Genomic DNA, 20,201 nt, shown 5'->3' on the forward strand with positions numbered 1-20,201 from the left:
GATTTCCTATTTTATATACTTGGTTTACATTTTCTGCATTAGAAACTTGTATCTGGTTCAGGCAATATTAGAAAACATATTATCTTACAAGCTGTCAACAGCTTGTTCTATGACTCAATCTATCCAAATATTCACTGTCGCAGCAATGCTGGTATTCTTAAACCAAAGGGTTTGTTAGTAGTGACCTACTAATTGACATGTTGCTTAAGCAATAACAGCTTTTGATGCAAAATGATTGTTGATTGCCTTTCGCATTATTTTCTAAGTCGTTAACAAACTATTTAAAGAAATATACCATGTAGTTTTATTAATTTTCTACAAATATTATGTACCTGTATTATGTATAAAATATTATGTATTTTCGACGCAGCGCATCCTAATAAAGGTTATTACGCCAGTGAAAATTCACATCCATCACTACTATAAAGTATTCTAATTTATTTATTATTTTTTTTTACATTACATGTAATTGGATGAATATATGCATTCTCAATTTTTATCTGCTTTTAATCGTAGCTTTGATTCTATCTTGCATATTAAAAGCTTTGAACAGCAGTGATTTTAGAGCAATTTTTACTGCATAATTTTTATTTTAATTCATATAAAAGCCTAAATTTTGATATGCTTGCTTAATATCTTAGATATAATGGATCAAATATGTACTGTATAATAAAAAATCTAACAAAAATGTTTTTTGTTATACTTCAAATGCGTCATGTACAGCTGTTGCATACTGTGAAATAAAAAAATTTTCTCTAAAAAATTGGGGTATTAGGTTCTTTAAAATGTGGATATGCACACAATTAGACGATTATTGCTCACAGAAAAGTACCATTATATTTGTGCATTTCTAGTTAAGACAGTTTTGACATTTCTATATTATTAGCGATAAAAAATAATTCAAATTTAACGAAAAGAAATCTATTTCTTAGGCTAGAATTTTAATTATTTTGTGAAAAAAAAAATATAAGCAGAAAAATAAACTTATGTCGAAATTACTTAAACTTGGTTGCAATAGAACAATTTCATAGCTGAACAATTAGTTGTCGATAATTTGGAACTAACAGTTGAAAAATTTCATTATGTCGATAATTTGGAACTAACAGTTGAAAAATTTCATTATGTCGATAATTTGGAACTAACAGTTGAAAAATTTCATTATGTCGATAATTTGGAACTAACAGTTGAAAAATTTCATTATGTCGATAATTTGGAACTAACAGTTGAAAAATTTCATTAAGTCGATAATTTGGAACTAACAGTTGAAAAATTTCATTATGTCGATAATTTGGAACTAACAGTTGAAAAATTTCATTATGTCGATAATTTGGAACTAACAGTTGAAAAATTTCATTATGTCGATAATTTGGAACTAACAGTTGAAAAATTTCATTATGTCGATAATTTGGAACTAACAGTTGAAAAATTTCATTATGTCGATAATTTGGAACTAACAGTTGAAAAATTTCATTATGTCGATAATTTGGAACTAACAGTTGAAAAATTTCATTATGTCGATAATTTGGAACTAACAGTTGAAAAATTTCATTATGTCGATAATTTGGAACTAACAGTTGAAAAATTTCATTATGTCGATAATTTGGAACTAACAGTTGAAAAATTTCATTATGTCGATAATTTGGAACTAACAGTTGAAAAATTTCATTATGTCGATAATTTGGAACTAACAGTTGAAAAATTTCATTATGTCGATAATTTGGAACTAACAGTTGAAAAATTTCATTATGTCGATAATTTGAAACTAACAGTTGAAAACTTTCATTATGTCGATAATTTGAAACTAACAGTTGAAAACTTTCATTATGTCGATAATTTGGAACTAACAGTTGAACAATTTCATTATGTCGAGAATTTGGAAAGAAATAATTCTTTCAAAATAATTTTGGTTATGCAAAAGACAGGACATGGGAGATTTCCTGCATACTTCCAAAGATTTGGAAGAATGCAGGACAATAAATGCATTTGTGGAGGAATCGGTACTGTTTACCACTATTTAAAGGAATGTATTGAAATCTCGGAGTTAAGAAAAAATCTGAAAATTATAAATAATGACTTAAGTACAGTACTGATGGTACCAGGTAATCTTAAAACTCTGAAGGACATGATGTCAAAAATTGTCTGTTTTTTACCAACTATTTGAGAATTTGTAGATAAGGAAGAAGGACAATAATTGACCACTTTGTGGCCAATTAACTCGAGGAGAATGTCAGTTTGACAAATCGGTCAATGCAAGGATGGACAATACTCAAGATAGCAGTCGGCCACAACAAATCCTGCCGATACTGCTACGTTCAGTGGTGGCGGGGTGGTCGGCTGTACGCAACAAGAAGGTTATGCAAAAGAATTTTTGTTGATATTTTATGTAAATTACTTTCTGTGATTTTGCTTGAGATAAAAAGTAATATAAAATTTATTACCTTTCTAATTTTGTCTCTTCAACTTATAGGTCCTTTTGTCGGCTTCCTAGGACGAAAAGTTGGACTGGAAAGAGTGACTATTTTTGGATGCGTTTTAGCATCACTCGGAATGGCAGCTTGCTTTTTGGCTGAAGACATTATCACAGTAACAGTGCTATGGGGAGGTGTGTTTGGTAAGTAGATGTACTACATATTCTCTAATAACGTTTGATTTGTTAATTTGTAATTGTATTTTGTAAAACGTTTTGGAAATGGATATGTTAAATGTGAAATGGTTCAAGTGGCTGTATATGTTCATTTGAGATTCTTTTTATCAACAAACATTACATGTCAGTTGAAGGTAGAGATAAAAATGCTTTAATTAGTAAGGTTCAATTAGATTTTAACGGCGACCGAAAAGTGACAAGAAAAAATTTCGCCAAATTGTAAAAATATGCCCAAGTCGCGAATCACATGCTATATAGTTTGACGATTGAAATCGCCAAAGTGGCTTAATATTTTCTTGGCGCTTGTTGATCGCCGTTAAACCGACAAGTACCTTTAGTAATTAAATTAAGATTTTCTAATTAAGTAAAAATGTTTTTCTACATGCTTCTTTGGGTTTGTTCTGTACAAAAACTTATCTAATGAAGAAAGAATAAAACTGAAAAGTTTCCGGTAAGTGAATTCAGGATATAAAGTGTTAAATTTTCTTTGAGTTTCAGCTATAATGTACATGAAGTCAATATATATTAAGCAAGTAAAAATAATAATTGTTTCCAGTTGACCATTATTTACATGTTGCTTTCATTTTCTATTGCTCATTTTATTTTATCTGTCAGGTCTTAATAATAGGTAGGTTTACGGTTTTGAATTACATTAGAACCTTCAATACGTTCATATCGAAGGTTTAATGGGTTAACCTTCAAACACGTATTGTTCCCCTTTTATGATTCAGAATGAATAAGAATTATAAAATTCCACTTTTACACATTCTATTCTATTTTCTCCTAGGTTTAGGTTTTGGAATGGGCTCAGTGCTGATACCAGTGGTGCTGAATCAACATTTTGACAAGCATCTCTCCAATGCAAATGGAATAGCTTTTGGTGGTGAATGTGTTGCTGGTTTCATATTGCCAATTCTCGTGAAGATTCTTTTGAATGCATTTGGTACATCTGGACTATTTCTGATTTTATCTGGACTGATGCTTCACAGTGTGCCTGCAGCAATGCTGTTGAAGATATCTGCCACCAAACCTTCCGAAAAATCTGCACATAAACCTATTTGGGTTCATAATGGTTCTAGCGATGCAGTACTATTTCCAACAGTAAATGGAATTTATAATAAATCTTTTAATTTAGAAGTGTGTGATAAATCATTACAAGTCAATTCGACACATATTTTGAATGGACCAAATATGATTTCCGTAACAAAACTGGAAACGCTAAACGAAGACAAATCTTTGTACAATAATTTGGCACCTGAAGAAAATACTGAAAGGTGCACTCATGCTCATAATGGAAGAATTGCTGATTCGGAATCTGTTGACAGCAAATCAAATTATGTGCTTCAAGAGCAACATTTGAATGCAATTATTGCACCTCAAACAATGGTAATAAATCCAAATTATATCCGGAGTGATAATAAATGTCAAAACAGTGAATCAGCCTTATCAACCATACAGTGCAATGGAACAGAAAAGCCTTTCACAAAAGAATCTTCAAAATCTTCTGCATTCAGTTCCTTTCGAGTATTCTACGATCCAGCCTTCATTCTCATGCTTCTCACCCAAAGTTCCTTCATCTTCATTGGAACTATGATTATGACCATCATTGTTGATTTGTCCAGAGACGCAGGCGTCACGTCCAATGAGGAAATATACATTTTGATGTGCCTTTCCATATCTGATATGATTGGACGCTTTGGACTTGGATGGGTGACAGACAGTGGCTACATGTCGACGGTATCTTTTTCCGCGTTATGTTATTTCAGCCTAGGGATTATATTGACGGCATTAGTCTTTTTGAAAGGTTTCATCTTAATTATGTGTGCAGCGTTTTTTATAGGACTCTTTTTAGGAGGGCTTCTAATTGTTTGTCCTGGAGTTGTGTCTAACCATATAGAAAAAGAAAAGATAACAATGGCGTTAGCTTCAAGATTTGTTTTATACGCTCCAATGAGTCTAACACAGTCATCTTTAATAGGTAAGTAACCAGAAAAACACTCCGTTTTTTTTATACCTTCTTGTTTAGCTTAATATTTTCATGGTGATATAAGTGGAATTTTGTAACAGATTGTTCACTCTCTTACTGGGGGACTGGAATTAATTCTGTTTTGTATAAACGTGTATTATCCATGAAAGTGTAATATTTTGATATTTTCAGAATTATTTTTTCTATTTCTATTAATAAAACATTTCTACTTAAAAAAAAATGAAATTTCAGAAAATATTCCCTTTTTTTACTTTTTTTTTTGTATATAAAGAGAATTTTTTCACCGTGAACACGGTAATTCAAAAACGCTTCAAGCTAGACAAATGAGATTTAGCATCTCGTTTTACACCAAATTTGTACATTTTTACCAAAGTTTGTAGGAAATAAATTCAGAGGAAGTCTTTTCGAGTATCCGAATATAAGTTAACATAATGAAGACAACTGAATAGATAAAATTTGGTGCAGAAATGTAATATATGATATTTAGATACCTATCAAAGACGCAACCTTTAAATATTATGAAATTTTGTATGCGATTTTGTGATTTCAGTTTGTTCTTTGTCAAATTTTAGTTTCACTCAGTCGTAGAAAAAGATATCCACTATACACATTTGTGGTTAATACACATACTTGTGTATTAGACACATTCCAGCGATTAAATTGCTAAAGATTGTATACAAGTAGAGTTTTTCGTAGCTATTGCTCTCGAGAGGTTTGCGGTTAATCATACACAAGCATATTTATTACAGAATTTGCGGGAAAGTTTCGGTGAAACCAATCCACTAGTTTAAAAAAAAAGTAGGAAATCTGGAAGACCGTGTTCTCTTTTCTATTCCTACTATTAGCTCACTCTCTCCCTCTCTCCCTATATATATATATATCTTGTTCAAATTTTCAATCGTTAATAAAATACTTTTTATTTAACCACTCAAGTTCAAATACATTGTTTTTAAAACTTGTAGTGGATGACACTTGATGTTAATACAGTTTTTTCAAATATTAATTCATTAATTAAATTTGTCCAGTAATTTCTATTTGGTCGCCAAATCCGTCGCCATGTCGCAAAGTTTGTCACCAATTTTGTAATTATTTAATAAAAAGTAACTAAAATAATAAAAAAAAATTGTTGACCTAAGTAGAAATTGACTTAAAATATTTTGTTTTATATATTACTTGTTTATTGTTATTACTGCTTTTATATCATAAAAGAATATATATATATATATATAAAATTTTGATCCTATATTATTAGTTCCTTGATAGCTTTTATTTATTGTTATACAAATAACATTTTCTTATGTTTTTATTTGTTTTACCGTTTTTCAAGAGATACAGAAGGTCAAATATATCTTTTCCCGAATCATATTTTGAAAACAATGTGTAGTTAAAATAAGAATGTTCTTACAAATTCTTTATTACAACATTCTTATTCATAATTTAAAAATGTTTATAATGGATTATAATAAAATTTGTTCCGTCTCATGTTCCGTTTGTTCTGATAGGTTGAAGTATTCTGTAATAATCGGAAGTCTTTTATTCTTTTCATGCAGTTTTTCGCTTAAATGCTGCTTAACCAGGGAGGAATATTTTATCCCTTAATAATGAATAAAAACGAATGTGCTTGTTGAGATTCTACAAAGTATATTTACGAACTTTACTTTCTCTTATAAAAAAAGTATATAAAACATTGCAATTGTCAAATATATAATATAATAAATCGTTCTCGAAATTTTGATGAATCTCCACATTTCAGTCCTCCCAGAATTTGAAAAACACATTTTTGAATCAAATCCCTCTTCGCATTTCTGCAAACACGGTTATTAAAACACGATTTAAGCTAGATAAATGCGATTTCATGCTTGAATTTTTGACAAAATTTGTAGATTTTCGTTAAATGTTGAACGAAATCCATTTACAGGATGTTTGTTTTCAAGGTCAACTGAGCCTGATCGCTTTAAAACTTAAAGAGTTAGATAAACAAAATTTGATACACAGATTTAGTATCTAAAATGTAGATTCTTATCACATTTTAAATCAAATATGTTAAATTATTAACTATTGTTCGCCAGATAATAATACGTATATACATTTATTGGAGATTATGCGATAAAGTTTCGTGGAGACCACATCCCCAGATGTATTAACTGTATCTAAGGCCGCGGTGGCCTGGTGGTAAGGTTTCGCCTTCGGAACCGGAGGGATTCACGTTCGAGACCCGATTCCACCGAAGAACCGTCGTGTAAGGGGGTCTGTTGCACGTTAAATCCGTCATGCCAAACGTCCTCCCGCTGGTGTGGTGTGGTGTGGAGAGGGGTGTGTCAGCTCAGGTGTCGTCCTCGTTATCTGACCGCGGTTCAGAATGACGAGGCCCGTCCCAAAATAGCCCTAGTGTTGCTTTACAACGGGATGTTAATATAACTAAACTAAACTAAACTAAACCAAACCAAACCCAAGAATTAATCTCCAAAGATAGCACGCTTATAGGTCGCTACTGTTCAAACTATAAGTTGTAGGTCGCTACTGTTCAAACTATAAGTTATAGACGCTACTATAGACAAAGCTCGCTACTGTTCGCCATTGGTAAGCAGTTGATAATACATGAGTAAATTTATTGGATAGCATGTGAGAAAGTTTCTGATAGACCACTACCATTGGTTAGAATTATTTCTCTTTGTCTATTGCTCTATCTATCTATCTATGTGCAACTACGATAACTCATAAATGTTCTGTAGCTCAATACTCTGAGCTACATGGATGAAATTTAGAAGTGATTTTTAAAACACATTTATAGATTTTTGTCAAATTTTGAACAAAATCTATTCATAAAAATTGTCTGCCTGTCTCTCCGACTATAAGAAAACACGATAACTATAAAATGTAAAAAACTATGAGGATAAAACTTGGCACATATATTTAGCATCATATTTGGATCCGTATCGAATTTTGTTCCAGATTTGACCAGAGATTGACCATCTGTTCTGAGTTTTCATATGCACGATATTCAAACATGATAATTCAAAATGCATCCATTTAGATAAGTTATATCACTGACTCTCCGACCCTCCCGAAGGCACACGGATAACAAAAACTGAATGACCGGACCGCCGCAACAGTTTTTAATCAAATTTTGAACGAAATCCTATTAAGTCTATCGATTTTACAACCTTACCTTACAATCGACTGTCTATCGATTTTACAACCTTGTATATATAAATGCGATAACCCCAAAATGCAAATTAGATAAATGAAAATTTGTATGTAATTTTGTTATTACAATTTGAGTTTTTTTAAAATCAAATTTCAGTTTGAAAAGGTAGAAAAAAAAGTTTTTCGAAATGCACCGTCGAATTTCTTTACTATACTACAAAGAAAAAAATGCTCATGTCCAGGATTCTGAAAAAAAAAAAAAAAAATGAGCATTCATGGCCTTGTCCAAAGTCCTTACTTCTATTTGGGGAAAAGGAAGATAATATTTTTATTTAGGTTGGCTGGTTGGTTGTTCCGGTATTTTTGGCGCAAAAGTTCTGTTTGGCCACATTGCGCCAAGCAAATGATAGGAAAATACAGCAGACAATAAAGCTCACATATTAAAATATAAAAGCAAAAGGAATCAACATAGAAATGCAAAAAAAAAAAAAAAAATTAACGTGCAAAAATGTGAATAAATTTAAATGAAATACTGATGCGATGAAAGCGTTGCAATGAAGCAAAGTAGAAGGTAAAACATGAACAGAAGTCAAAAATTACCTAATACAAGTATAAAAGCCAATGGTTTTTAAAAACTTAAAAATATTTAGATGGTATGTTTCACCCATCGGGTCTTGTAATTTAAGAGAAGACGGGTAGAAAAAATTACGACGATGAACATTAAAATCGGGATATTCAATTAAAATATGTTTAACGCTAAAAGCAATATGACAAGTGATACCCTTTCGCCGAAGATGAGATGATGGTGGGTATAGCGAGTGTGTCCTATATGGAGGAGAGTCAATTTGAATCAACCTCTGGTATTGTACGTACAGGGCAAAAACCAATTGTGGATTTTTTTGAATGTAGTTTGTTTTGGATCTGCCGATCCCATGATTCTTGTCAAGCAGTAAAAAGTCGACAAACAAATGATCTTTTAGTGTCACAATATGGGAGTGTCTCTGGCAGAAATGTTGACGCAGATTTAGCTGCAAAATAAGCTCTTTCATTGCCCGAAATATCCACATGACCTGGAACATAGCAGAAAAGAATATTAAAACCCAGTTTTATAGAAGCTGCCAGTTAAATAATATTTCGATAGCGACTGGATGCAACTGGTTGTGAAAATGAGCAAGAGCTTCTAAAGCACTCATATTGTCAATATATATGATAAAATTAAGCTTAGAAGAAAAAATTTTCTGTTTTATATTAAGGAATATGCAAGTAAGATTTGGAGAGTTAGCAGCTCTGATTTTAAAATGTTGAGTTGAAATTCTTGTTTCAATAAAGCACCGTTTATGCCTTGTTTGTATTTAAACGTCGTTTACTCAATGCCCAGATTTTTTCCTAACTTTCTAATGCGAATAAGTCGATAAATGTCGTTATCTTTTTTTAATGATAAAATTCGTTTATATGACGCACTATTTCAGTCACAGTTCATTCCTCTCTTCATAACATTTGCAGATTTTCTGATTCAGTCATTATTTCTTCATTACTGCTGAGACAAACTTTTCCTTCAATGGATGAATAAGGAGAAGTCATATTATGTGGCACTAATTTAAGATATTATGACGAATATGAAGATGCCATTATTTTTTTCTTTAAAGATATAATGGATTCCATAGAAAAACTGCGATCTTTTTTCCGTTTAACAAAGTAATAGTAGAAAGAGCATTCAATAAACTTAATTTGATTCATAAAGCCGTATTTAATACTCATAATGTAATCCATACATCGAATGAGATTAAAATTTTCTTTAATTAAACACCTATTTGTATGTACAAAAATAGCATAGAATAAGAAAATGAATAATTAATTTTTCAGATGGGTAATAATACGATTTTTCTAGCTTTTTACTTTCCTATATGCAAAGTAAAGAAAAAGTATAGCAATCTTGGAAACATTCAAAGTCGTCTAATATTCGTGAAAAAATAATTCCACGTTTTAGAACTCCCTAATTTCGAAATGTGTATATGTGACAAAGATAACTCAAAAAATGTTGTGATCTAGATGGGTGAAATTTGGTATAGGTCTTTATATCAAATTTGTAGATTTCTATTAAATTTTAAGTAAAATCCGTTCAGATAAAGTTTGTCTGTCCAACTGTTCGAATATAGTTGAGCACGATCATTACAAAACGAAGAGAGAAACGATAGATAAAATTTGGAACGCAGATTTAACATTTATAAAGTAAATATCTTTCAATTTTTGAGCTATATTCAATTAGGTGTAGACTTTCTCTGGGTTTCTACTTTCTGAAACATTTAAATACGATAACTCAAAAACGGATAACTTAAATGTATCAAATTGAGTAAGTGTTTTTTTTACTACAAGTTTAGTTTTATGTGAGATTTTTATTTCAATCTGTTGTGAAGAACGTGTCTTAAACCCAAATTCGTTTTTAGGTTTCGTTTAATTACTTTCCAAGGTTTAATCGCCAAGAATGACCCGATAGATTCAGTAAAAATGCTCAATTCCCTCCAAAGTTTAATATTTTGTAGCTATTGTTCGCCAGTGCCAAGCAAGGCGTTATCTGGGATAACCTCTTTATTAAACAATATGCGAGTAAGTTTGTAGGGAACACTTCCCCTGGGTTTCTCTAGAAGTTTTAAAATTCATTTACTGTTTTTCAATACAGTCTAGTAATATAGTTTTTATAGAATTTTAAAATTATTACTTTTAAATGAATTTGCGTTATAGTAGCAGTAATTTTATAATAATCATATAATTTTTAATTCGAATTTTGATTATGTGGTTTTTTAAATTCATTCGCTGCACCAAGAAAATCAGTTTTTAAAAAAAGACGGAATGCATAGAGATGTATTGGTATGTGGCATTACACTTTGGGAATCAAGAAATTTTGTTCCACCAAATTGCAACTTTAGTTATTATATCCAACGACAGGTGGCGCTTCAGGCAATCTGCAACAGTTATAATTAAAACTAAGTACTTGAGATCGCCTTTCAGTACTTTGTCAAGCTGATAGCTTGTATCGTTCATATTGCAAGTTTTCTATGCCAAAATGAATTTACTTTCCTTGGAGCAGCGAATATTTCTTGTTTTGGAGTTCCATCGCCTGAAACACAGTTTTGTTTACACGAGGTGCAGTTTGAAAAGAAAATCTCGTCTGCGGCGCGGACCACCAGACAGTGCAATAAAAGCTCTATTCCAAAAATTAGAAAAATGGGGAACATAAACCATATTGGAAAATGTCGGCCTTCCACCCATTTCATTTACAGAATCGAATGCTGAAATCGTACAATAGATTATCCTACATTGGCACCGGGTTTCCGTACGACGTGTTGTATCTCGTTCTGAACTCCGAAGAATGACCAAGCAACGTCTCATGCTTTACAGCCTTGAAATATTCCTGCACAAGATCCAGATTCGCCAACCCCTGAGACCGAATGTCATTAATGCAAGCTAGAATTCAATGAACGATATGGCGTAGCTTGTGGATGAGGGTGAATTCGATATTAGCATCATATGATTCTCGGATGAAGCGTATCTTTACCTTCACTACCTATGTCAACAAGCAAATTTCGAGAATTTGGGGAGCTAAAAATCTTCATATTTCTGAATCTTCATCCCTGTATTCCCTAAAAATCCTGATCTGGCCATGGCTTCCTCCAGAAGAATAATTGACCCTGTTTTTCGAGAGAAACTAATAAATGATGCACGATATCTTGGGAATCTGGAAGAATTTGTTGCTATTCATACTACTTTGAAGGACCATCCGAATGCTTCTTGGTTCATGCAAGATGGTGCTCGTCCACATCGAAAGACTGCAGTATTTTATTCTCTAGAGAACATTTCAATGATCCTGTAAATTGCCTTGGATTACAGCATGCATACAGGACGTGACATGTAGCCTTATTCACCAGATTTGACGCCATGTGACATGAAACTCATCAAAGAATTGCGGAAATGAAACAACACATCTGTACTGCATGTGAGACAATTCCAACAGACAATTTTTGACCAATTTTTGTTTCAGCCTGTGCCACTTTATTTCCTTCAAATGGGATTTATATTAAAACATCATTATTTAATTTTTTTGTAGTATTCCTTGTGGCATTTTTATACCGTTTTTTTATATATTTCCTATTTTGAAGCGGCACCCGTCAGTAGCCATACTAATTAAATTTGAAATTTGGTGGCACAACATTCTCCGATTTTTCAAATGCAAAGTAGCAAGCATAATGATACATTTCTGTCGCATTCCTTTTTTTAAAATTGATTTTGAGAATACATGTCATTTGTGGGACAATCAGTAAATTTCACATTTCATTCATTTACCACTTATTCACTATGTCAACGATCTTTTAGGTTAATTAGTTAAGTTAGCAATTATGTGAAAATGTCCACATTATTTTATCATTTATTTGTGATGACTCATGATTGCATAGCATCCGCGTTTAAACATAATACTATTTAAACAGAAACCCAGTGAATATAAACATTGTAATAACAAAATGAACATAATGAAACAGATAAAGAATTGTCTAATTATGACAAAGAGTTAGTATTATCTTAATAGTTTATAATTCAGACAATTTGCATTTGTCTCAAGTTTATTTATTTGGCAACTGAACTGATAATTTTTTTAAATAATTTGCTTGAATGTTCTCTCTCATCCTAGAGGCTTTAAGCAGCTGTCTGCCTAATCGAAAATATGCTACTTATGCTAAATCAGTTATGAACATGACCAGCATGCTAAATTTAAGCATAACTGCAGAATAACAGATGAATAACATCATATAACAGATGAATAACTTCATTCGCTAGGATCAATGTGATGATAAATAAAATGTCCAAAATCAAAATTAGAAATCTTGTGCGGTTTCTACTAGATAACGAAGATTTGATTTCCCCAGACCGAAATCCTGAATAAATTTTTTTTCTCCTTCCTCAATCAAGCCTTTCTCCCAGAATTATAGACTTCATCAAAATTCTTGGACCTATTTTCCTCATTAAACATTCCTTTTCTTCATTATTATTTAGTATATAGTTGTTGTGTAATATATGTAAACTTAAAATAATATTTGTTTCTTAATAAATTTTTGTACGTTTACCCATTTAATTGACAAGAAATCCTAGAAATTCCCAGTTTGGGGATATTCCATGGCGTAAAGAAAAGATGTTAAAAAAGAAAATGAAAACTAATTTTTTATCTAAATTTATAAAATTTTAATTTGTTTAATTTGTCCTGAATATCTATAAATCTAACCATGCTAAATTATAAAATATTCCAAAACTGGTGACCATATCTCTAGAATTTCCTCTTCCATATTGTATCTCTTACGATGTCTTTCTGGTCATTTCCAGAAATCCCCATTTCTTACTTTATGGCTTTTTTCCCTAGATCTGTATCCTTTGACCACGACGATGCACTCTATACTATTGATTGATTGATTGATACTATTGATTACAATACTATACTCTAAACTATTGATTGATTGATACTATTGATTACAATACTATACTCTAAACTATTGATTGATTGATACTATTGATTACAATACTATATACTATTGATTGCACTCTATACTCGATTGATACTATTGATTGCACTCTATACTCGATTGATACTATTGATTACAATACAATACTCTATACTTTGACCACGACGATACACTCTATTCCAAGTACTGCTTTCGTTAAATGTTTTATCGCTCAATTATTCTAATCAACTGAACAGTCGCGTGCCTGTCAAGAATATATAAATTCTAATTTTGATTGCGTTATACATGAGAAATTCTGAGTAGAAGGTACATAAAAAAATCTTTGAATTCAGGTTAATTGTTTGTTTCTAGAATCGAATCGGTCATATATATAAAAAAAACCAAATATTTTTTGCTGTTATATTCTATTGAATAATAATGCATTTTATTTATAGTGCAATTTCGTATAAATTTAGAATGCTTTGAATTTTGAGTGAATATGATCTGCTTGGATTTATGACTACCTAATTCATGAGTTTATTTAACGAATTTTGCATAATTAAATTAAAACATGTTAAATTAATAAAAAGGGTATATATATTTATAATATTTTCAAATGTAATAATAAGACAGTGGCGAATTTTGCATAAATTTGGATGCTCAGTATTTTCTATAAATCTAACATGTTTAGGTTTATGAAAATTTATATCATGAATTAAGCATGCTTAGAATTTGTCGATTTTATTAAAATTTGTTTTTAGTTCTTACTTTTAAATTTTGATGATCGATAATACTGAAGTGTATATGTTTGATTTTTATGATTACAATCATAATTAAATTATTCTGCTTTTGTTTTAAGAAACGTGGAAGTGTGTAGGAAAATATTATGCCTTTATAATAAAGAGTACAAACTGTCAAGACGTTTCCCCTGGGATTCAATTGGAATATACACTAAAAAAAGATTAAAAAATCCACATTAAATATTACTTTTTATCTAAGTGCATTTTGGTTGATTATGAAGTTCATTGCCATATTAAGCACAGATTTAAGATAATTTAAAATCCAATAGTTCAATCTTTAATTCAGTAGTGAGCTATTCAAATCCACAAAATGAAATGTTAAAACTGATTTTCTATGATATATTTTTTTTTTTTGAAATAACAAGTTATTATCTAAATTTTTTAAAATCCAGTTTTAGTTTCAGATTAAGAAGTAAGCTTGTAAACAAATTCACACCTTTGTTTAAAAAAGATTCTTAAACACAAAATCATTCATGCAATGTTCTAATGAATGCAACACAAGAATTGTTTAAATCAGTAAGAAAAAGGTTTAATAATAGCTGGGTTTGAGAAAATAATGAGTATTATTGATTTTTTGGGAAAAAAACTTATACACTGATGAATTAAGAAAGCTTCAAAGGTAAAGTGTCTCGTCATCGGACCACTACTTTAAATGATTTGATTAATCCCAAAATGACTATTGTTACCGTTTCGTTGGCACCTTTAGTTAAAGAATGTTGCAACCATGCGCTGACTTGGCTTCAGCGATAAAATTTATTGTAACCCTGCTGACATGGGATGAGTTTTCAAAACAGTTTCGTACTGAGTCGTTGCGGGGTCGGTGAACCTCGATGAAATATAAAGTTGGCTTTCGAATTGTCGTTTGATTTTAAATAATATTACAGTTCACTTATTAAAAAATTGAAATGAACCAGCTTAAACTTATGGTAAATTCGTATCAATTATATATCATTAAAACTAGGTGTTAATTTGATTAAACTAAGCTAAATTTAACCTGGAAGAAACCTGTAAAAGGTCCCAAAGTAGATTTTAGCATATTATTAAGGTAAAGTAAAATGTAAAATCAAATGATAAGAAATAAAAGGAGATTTTTACTTTCAATTCAAAAACTTGTTAATATGGCGAGAGAGACAGTATGATAAGATTTACAACTGCACCTCCAGCACCACTGGAATAAAGAAAAAAAAATTAAGAGATAACATATAACGCGCACATAAAATCCACAAAGAAATAATAGCCAATAAAAGGTTTTAAAGACATACTTGACAGACAATAATGATATCATGTATCAGATCATGATTATAACATTTCTGTAGAAGATTTAAAATTTCCTTATTCGTATCCTGAATTTTGAGTATTATTCTGGCCTCGGGCCGGGAAAATTCATAAGCTGGGCTTGGTGAAATTGAAGAATTTTTTTTGTCATAGGGATGGTCTGGATCACTTTTGTTTCCACATAACTATCATGAGCACATAAGTTCCACTAGTGAATATATAACGCCGGATTAAAAGAAAACGGACGAGGAGTTCACTGAATGAAATAACATTGTATATTTTTAAAAATAATTCCCAAAATTACACAAGTAACTTGACTTATTGATTTATCAAGTGCTGGATAATTTGATCTCAGAAGTTGATTGATTGATATGGAAAGCACATTTGCATAATGCTCATAATTTTACTATATGCAAGTATGATGTTTCATCCGTCTAGTTCAAAGCGTTTTTCAGTTATCGTGTTTTCAAATAGGCAGACTGATCGACATAATGCCAAAAAATTGTTTTTCGAATCCAGAGATGTCTGAAACGCGGATATATTATTTTGTCGACTGCAATACTTCCTCAACAGTTCATATACAAGAAACTAAAATTTCGACTTTATATGATTGATAAAATGTAAAATTTTACAGTTCATTATCCCTGCTACGATTGTAATTTATATTTTTTTGAAACTCTTTTCAGGTTTCTTTCGAGGAACAAAAGGTTCTTACAATGGAATTCTATACATGCTGACAGCTGTCTGTTTAATGTGCTGCGCCATGTCGCTGTCGATTCCTTTCGCCACAAGGATCAGAGAAAAGAGGAAACACAGGAATAAAGAAAGCCAAGAAAAAGGAAAAACATAACATGAAATTTCTACCATGCCTCCATTCATTACATTCATAAAGGAACTGGTTTTTAACGCTTTTACACACATTATGTATTATAAATAATTTAACCATATCATAAACGCAAAATAAATGTTTTGTTAGATAATCAGAAGTACTATATACTCGACATTCTTTTATCTTTTGACTATATAACAACTTCTTTTCGACTCTCTATTAAAATCTGCATCCTCTGGAAATATCATTACAATAGAGGATATGGAAAAAAGGAAGAAAACCATCCAAGATCATCAAAATTCCACAAGAGCGACTTCCGCTTGATGTGGTTCAATATTTCGTTTTCTGTTTCGGAATACAAAGTGGTAAAATTAATCTGATAGTACTCGTAGCAACGTTTCTATTGAATGAATTCGAATGAAAATTCATATATTTGTTATTTGGATTATATCACCGAGGTTTCAATCCGAAAAAATAATAGTTTGAAAGTTTGTCAATAGATGGCACTTTAACGAAATAAAAATAAATACAACAATTTCAAAAAAAAACAAAAAACATAATAGTTTACTTTTTACACACCTGTGTTCTTTATGTGCATTCTTTGTAGCTTCACTTCGTTATTGATGCTCGCACGAAATATTTCAGTAGGAATAGAGGAGATATTTAGAAGGATTATTTTTAAAGGATTATATCAGGCCGAAGGATTATTAATGGCCTATAAATTCTTTTAATTTAGTTTTATGCACGAGATCTTTGAGAAAATCTCGCATCCAGAAGTCTCAAGGTTAGAGATCTGGTGAGAGTGTTGGACAGACAATTGGAAGGTACGCGAAATGACAAGTTCATCAGGGAAGTGATCTTGAATCACGTTCTTTGCACGTCTTGACGCCTGAGCCGTTATATCATCTTGCATAACGCTGCTGCGGCCAAACAGCCTCTTTGTTCTAAAGAGGAGTCAACATTATACTGGTGACTATATATAACGAACCCGTCCGCTGCGACTTCCTCGAAGATGTACGAGCCAGTATTGAAATTTGTCCTGAATCCACGCCTCTCCACTATGTGGGAATCCACTTCTTCTTTTGTATAGACGACCACCTCGATATCATTTAATTAAGCAGCATCGATAGGATTTGTTTGTGGCCAATTGTTATCTTTATCATAATCCACCCATATCACAAACCAATTCTCCGAACTGGCATCCTCTTTGAAGCGGTTAGCCTCCTGCCACAAAGTAGTCAATTTCTGACCCGTCTCCTCATCTTCCCCTATACACATAACGCTGTTTAACAAGAATCATGTATGGAGTATCCATTATGGGGAATGTTGCAACTTTTATTGCATGGCTTAAGGGTTAGTGGAAACCTATATGCGGCAATTTTGTGTGCTCACAGCATCATCTATGTGAAAATGAGCCTCGTTTGTCCATAACATTATAGATAACATTAACGATAGAATTACTCGTCCGCTTGCATTTTCGTTAGAAAAAGCAAGGCAAGTTTTTCAGAGCAATCTTGTATTTTCAGTTGTTGCACTAAATGCATCTTGTAAGAGTTATAAGTAACTTCAGAATTTTGCATAAAATTATGCGCATGGTTGCCCACGGAATGTACAATGTTCGTGCTATTTAGCAGCCATTTACTTTTGCATTTCAAGCAATTGAAGATGTTTCAGCTTTTGCGATTACAACTTCCAGCACAATTGCAAGCTCCATTGCACGACGTCCTTTTTCTGCGCAACATCCAGTCAAGAGGTTTCTTCAACCTTAAGGTGGGTTCACACGAGGTCAACTATTTCGCGCAATAGAAGGTCACGCCTACTTCAAGAAAATCACGCGACTGCAACGGGACAATGGCAAATAGTTGTCTCGTCGAGACAACCATTTGCTGTTGTCCCATCGGCGTTGTCTCAACTGTTCACACGGGGACAATACAGGGACAACAGCTGAGAGACAACAATTGCGCGCAACTACTTGCCTCGTGTGAACCCACCTTTACGCATCATGCAATTAACTGCATTTATGAACATGAGTCCTTTTCTTATGTTTTTCATCCGCCAGTAAGCAAAGTAAATTGCTGAAGCATTGCTCGTATTTTTATAACAAGTTTTAGATAAGTGTATGCTCTTTCTTGGTCAGTGGCATGTTCTCAGCAGATGAAAGTTTACTTCAAACCATGCATATAGTTTTTATAGCGAAATTAAATGAGTTATTCATTATCATATGGTTTTAAACAGCACAGCGACATCTATTGTTACAATTTCAAACAATGTTTCCCTGAAGGCAATCTCGGCCCATGGATTAAGTAACAAATTTATGAAGTTTAATTCGGATTCATTGAATAGAAACGGAACCATTAATCTCTGCGAACCGTCAGTTTAATTTTAACCATCCTGTACAGTAAAGAAAACATAATTAAAATTTTTAATGCATTTACGTCGATTGAAAGGATAATCCAAATTTTAATGCAGATCTGCAGTTTTGATCATATAAGGGCATAACAAATTTCATTTACCCAAGTCGCTGCATTTTGTATGTAGTTCGTTTAGATACATGTTAAAAGACAAATAAACCATGCAAAAAGATAAAAATCCTTTGGTAAAATATCGTTCAAAATTTACTAAACATAAATATTTCTAACTCTAAAATTATATATCAAATTTTATTCCCACGTCTCAATTCGCTTTTGAATTATCGTTTTCTCAGACAGGTAGACTAATTCCAAATATGCGTTTTTTGAACATATGGAAGTTCAAAATTTGAAGATTCATCAAAATATCACAGGTGAAGGTACTTTTCCATTATACCGGCGTAGACGATAAAGTCGCCAATAATGATGTAACCAACGCCAAACATAATATCACCGCTGTGTTTTGGCCAATAAAGTCTGCTTGGTGTGATTTGTTCCAGAGACTGTGTACTATCGCCAAAAAGTCTGCTTGGCGAGATTTGCGCCAGTATAATGGAAAAGTACCCAGCTGAATTTTTTTGGGGGGCGGTTACAATAGTTTCTCTTTGGTTTTTTTACACATGAAATATACAAAGTGTGCCCGAGCAACAAGCATAGAGAAATAGTATGATATATTAAATGGAAAATAACTTGAAGATGTTTTTCTTAACCGACTGAAATAAAAATTTGACATCAAATTGTGCTTCTCGTCACAAAATACAATATAAAATTCAATATATTCAAGCCATCGCGTTTTTGTGTTATAGCGTTTATTGTATGTTCTTGAAACTAACAGACGCTTAACTCCTTGTTGGATTTTACACAAAATTTGACAGTAATAAATTGTAAAATCTCTGTACCAAATTTTATCTATCTAGCTCTCTTCGGTTTTTAATTATCGTGCCAACTTATATTCAAATAGCAAGTTTCCTCACAACGGAATTTACACAAAATATGATAGAAATCTACAAATTTGGTATAAAGAACATACATCAAATTTTATCTGTCTAGAGCAAAGCGTTTTTGAGTTATATTTTGCCATAGACAGACATTTTCCAAAAATGTGTTTTTCGAACTCAAAGAGTCCAATCTTTTATGCTGATGAATTATACCTTTAATAGGAAGTATGCAAGAAAGTTACGGAGAGAGGACTTTTGTTGGTTTTAAAATTCACTTGAAAAGTATTTCTACTTTTCACATATTGAAATAAAAACAATCCTCATGCAATAAATCAATTATTCAAAATTAATTTTTTTGAAGAGACAGAATGAAATGAAAATTGAGACTAAGCGTAAAAACACATCTTTAAATTATTGGTCTTATGATGATTGAGAATAGAAAAAAATAAGTAACCAATATATCTATCTAATATAATGCAGAAACTTAATTTTAATCTTAACACTTTGCACTCAGAAAAGTAACTCGATGCATAATTATTAACGAAATATAGCGATTTGTTTATTGCTTTAAATAAATATATATATATATATATATAATTGATTTTCTTCGTATAATTAATTTACATCTTTGTGACAATTTGAGGTTCGAACTCGCAATGTTAGGGTTCGTAGCCGAGTAACATAACCACT

At 31.7% G+C, this 20,201-nt stretch overlaps 1 protein-coding gene across 9 annotated transcripts in view; it reads left to right on the plus strand.

The window, feature by feature from the left end:
- Nucleotides 1-16,322, plus strand: part of LOC129989148 (monocarboxylate transporter 9-like) — a 54,910-nt gene extending 38,588 nt beyond the window's left edge. For all 9 annotated transcript variants that reach the window (XM_056097486.1, XM_056097490.1, XM_056097487.1 and 6 more), the window contains 3 exons: nucleotides 2,468-2,611; nucleotides 3,432-4,622; nucleotides 16,023-16,322. In XM_056097486.1, the coding sequence (XP_055953461.1) occupies nucleotides 2,468-2,611; nucleotides 3,432-4,622; nucleotides 16,023-16,186 (1,499 nt within the window). In that variant the 3' untranslated portion in view covers nucleotides 16,187-16,322. The remainder of the gene's footprint in view (nucleotides 1-2,467; nucleotides 2,612-3,431; nucleotides 4,623-16,022) is intronic.
- Nucleotides 16,323-20,201: the final 3,879 nt, after the last annotated feature.

The sequence above is a fragment of the Argiope bruennichi genome, chromosome 10, assembly GCF_947563725.1.
Source record: "Argiope bruennichi chromosome 10, qqArgBrue1.1, whole genome shotgun sequence".
In the NCBI taxonomy this organism is placed as follows: Eukaryota; Metazoa; Arthropoda; class Arachnida; order Araneae; family Araneidae; genus Argiope; species Argiope bruennichi.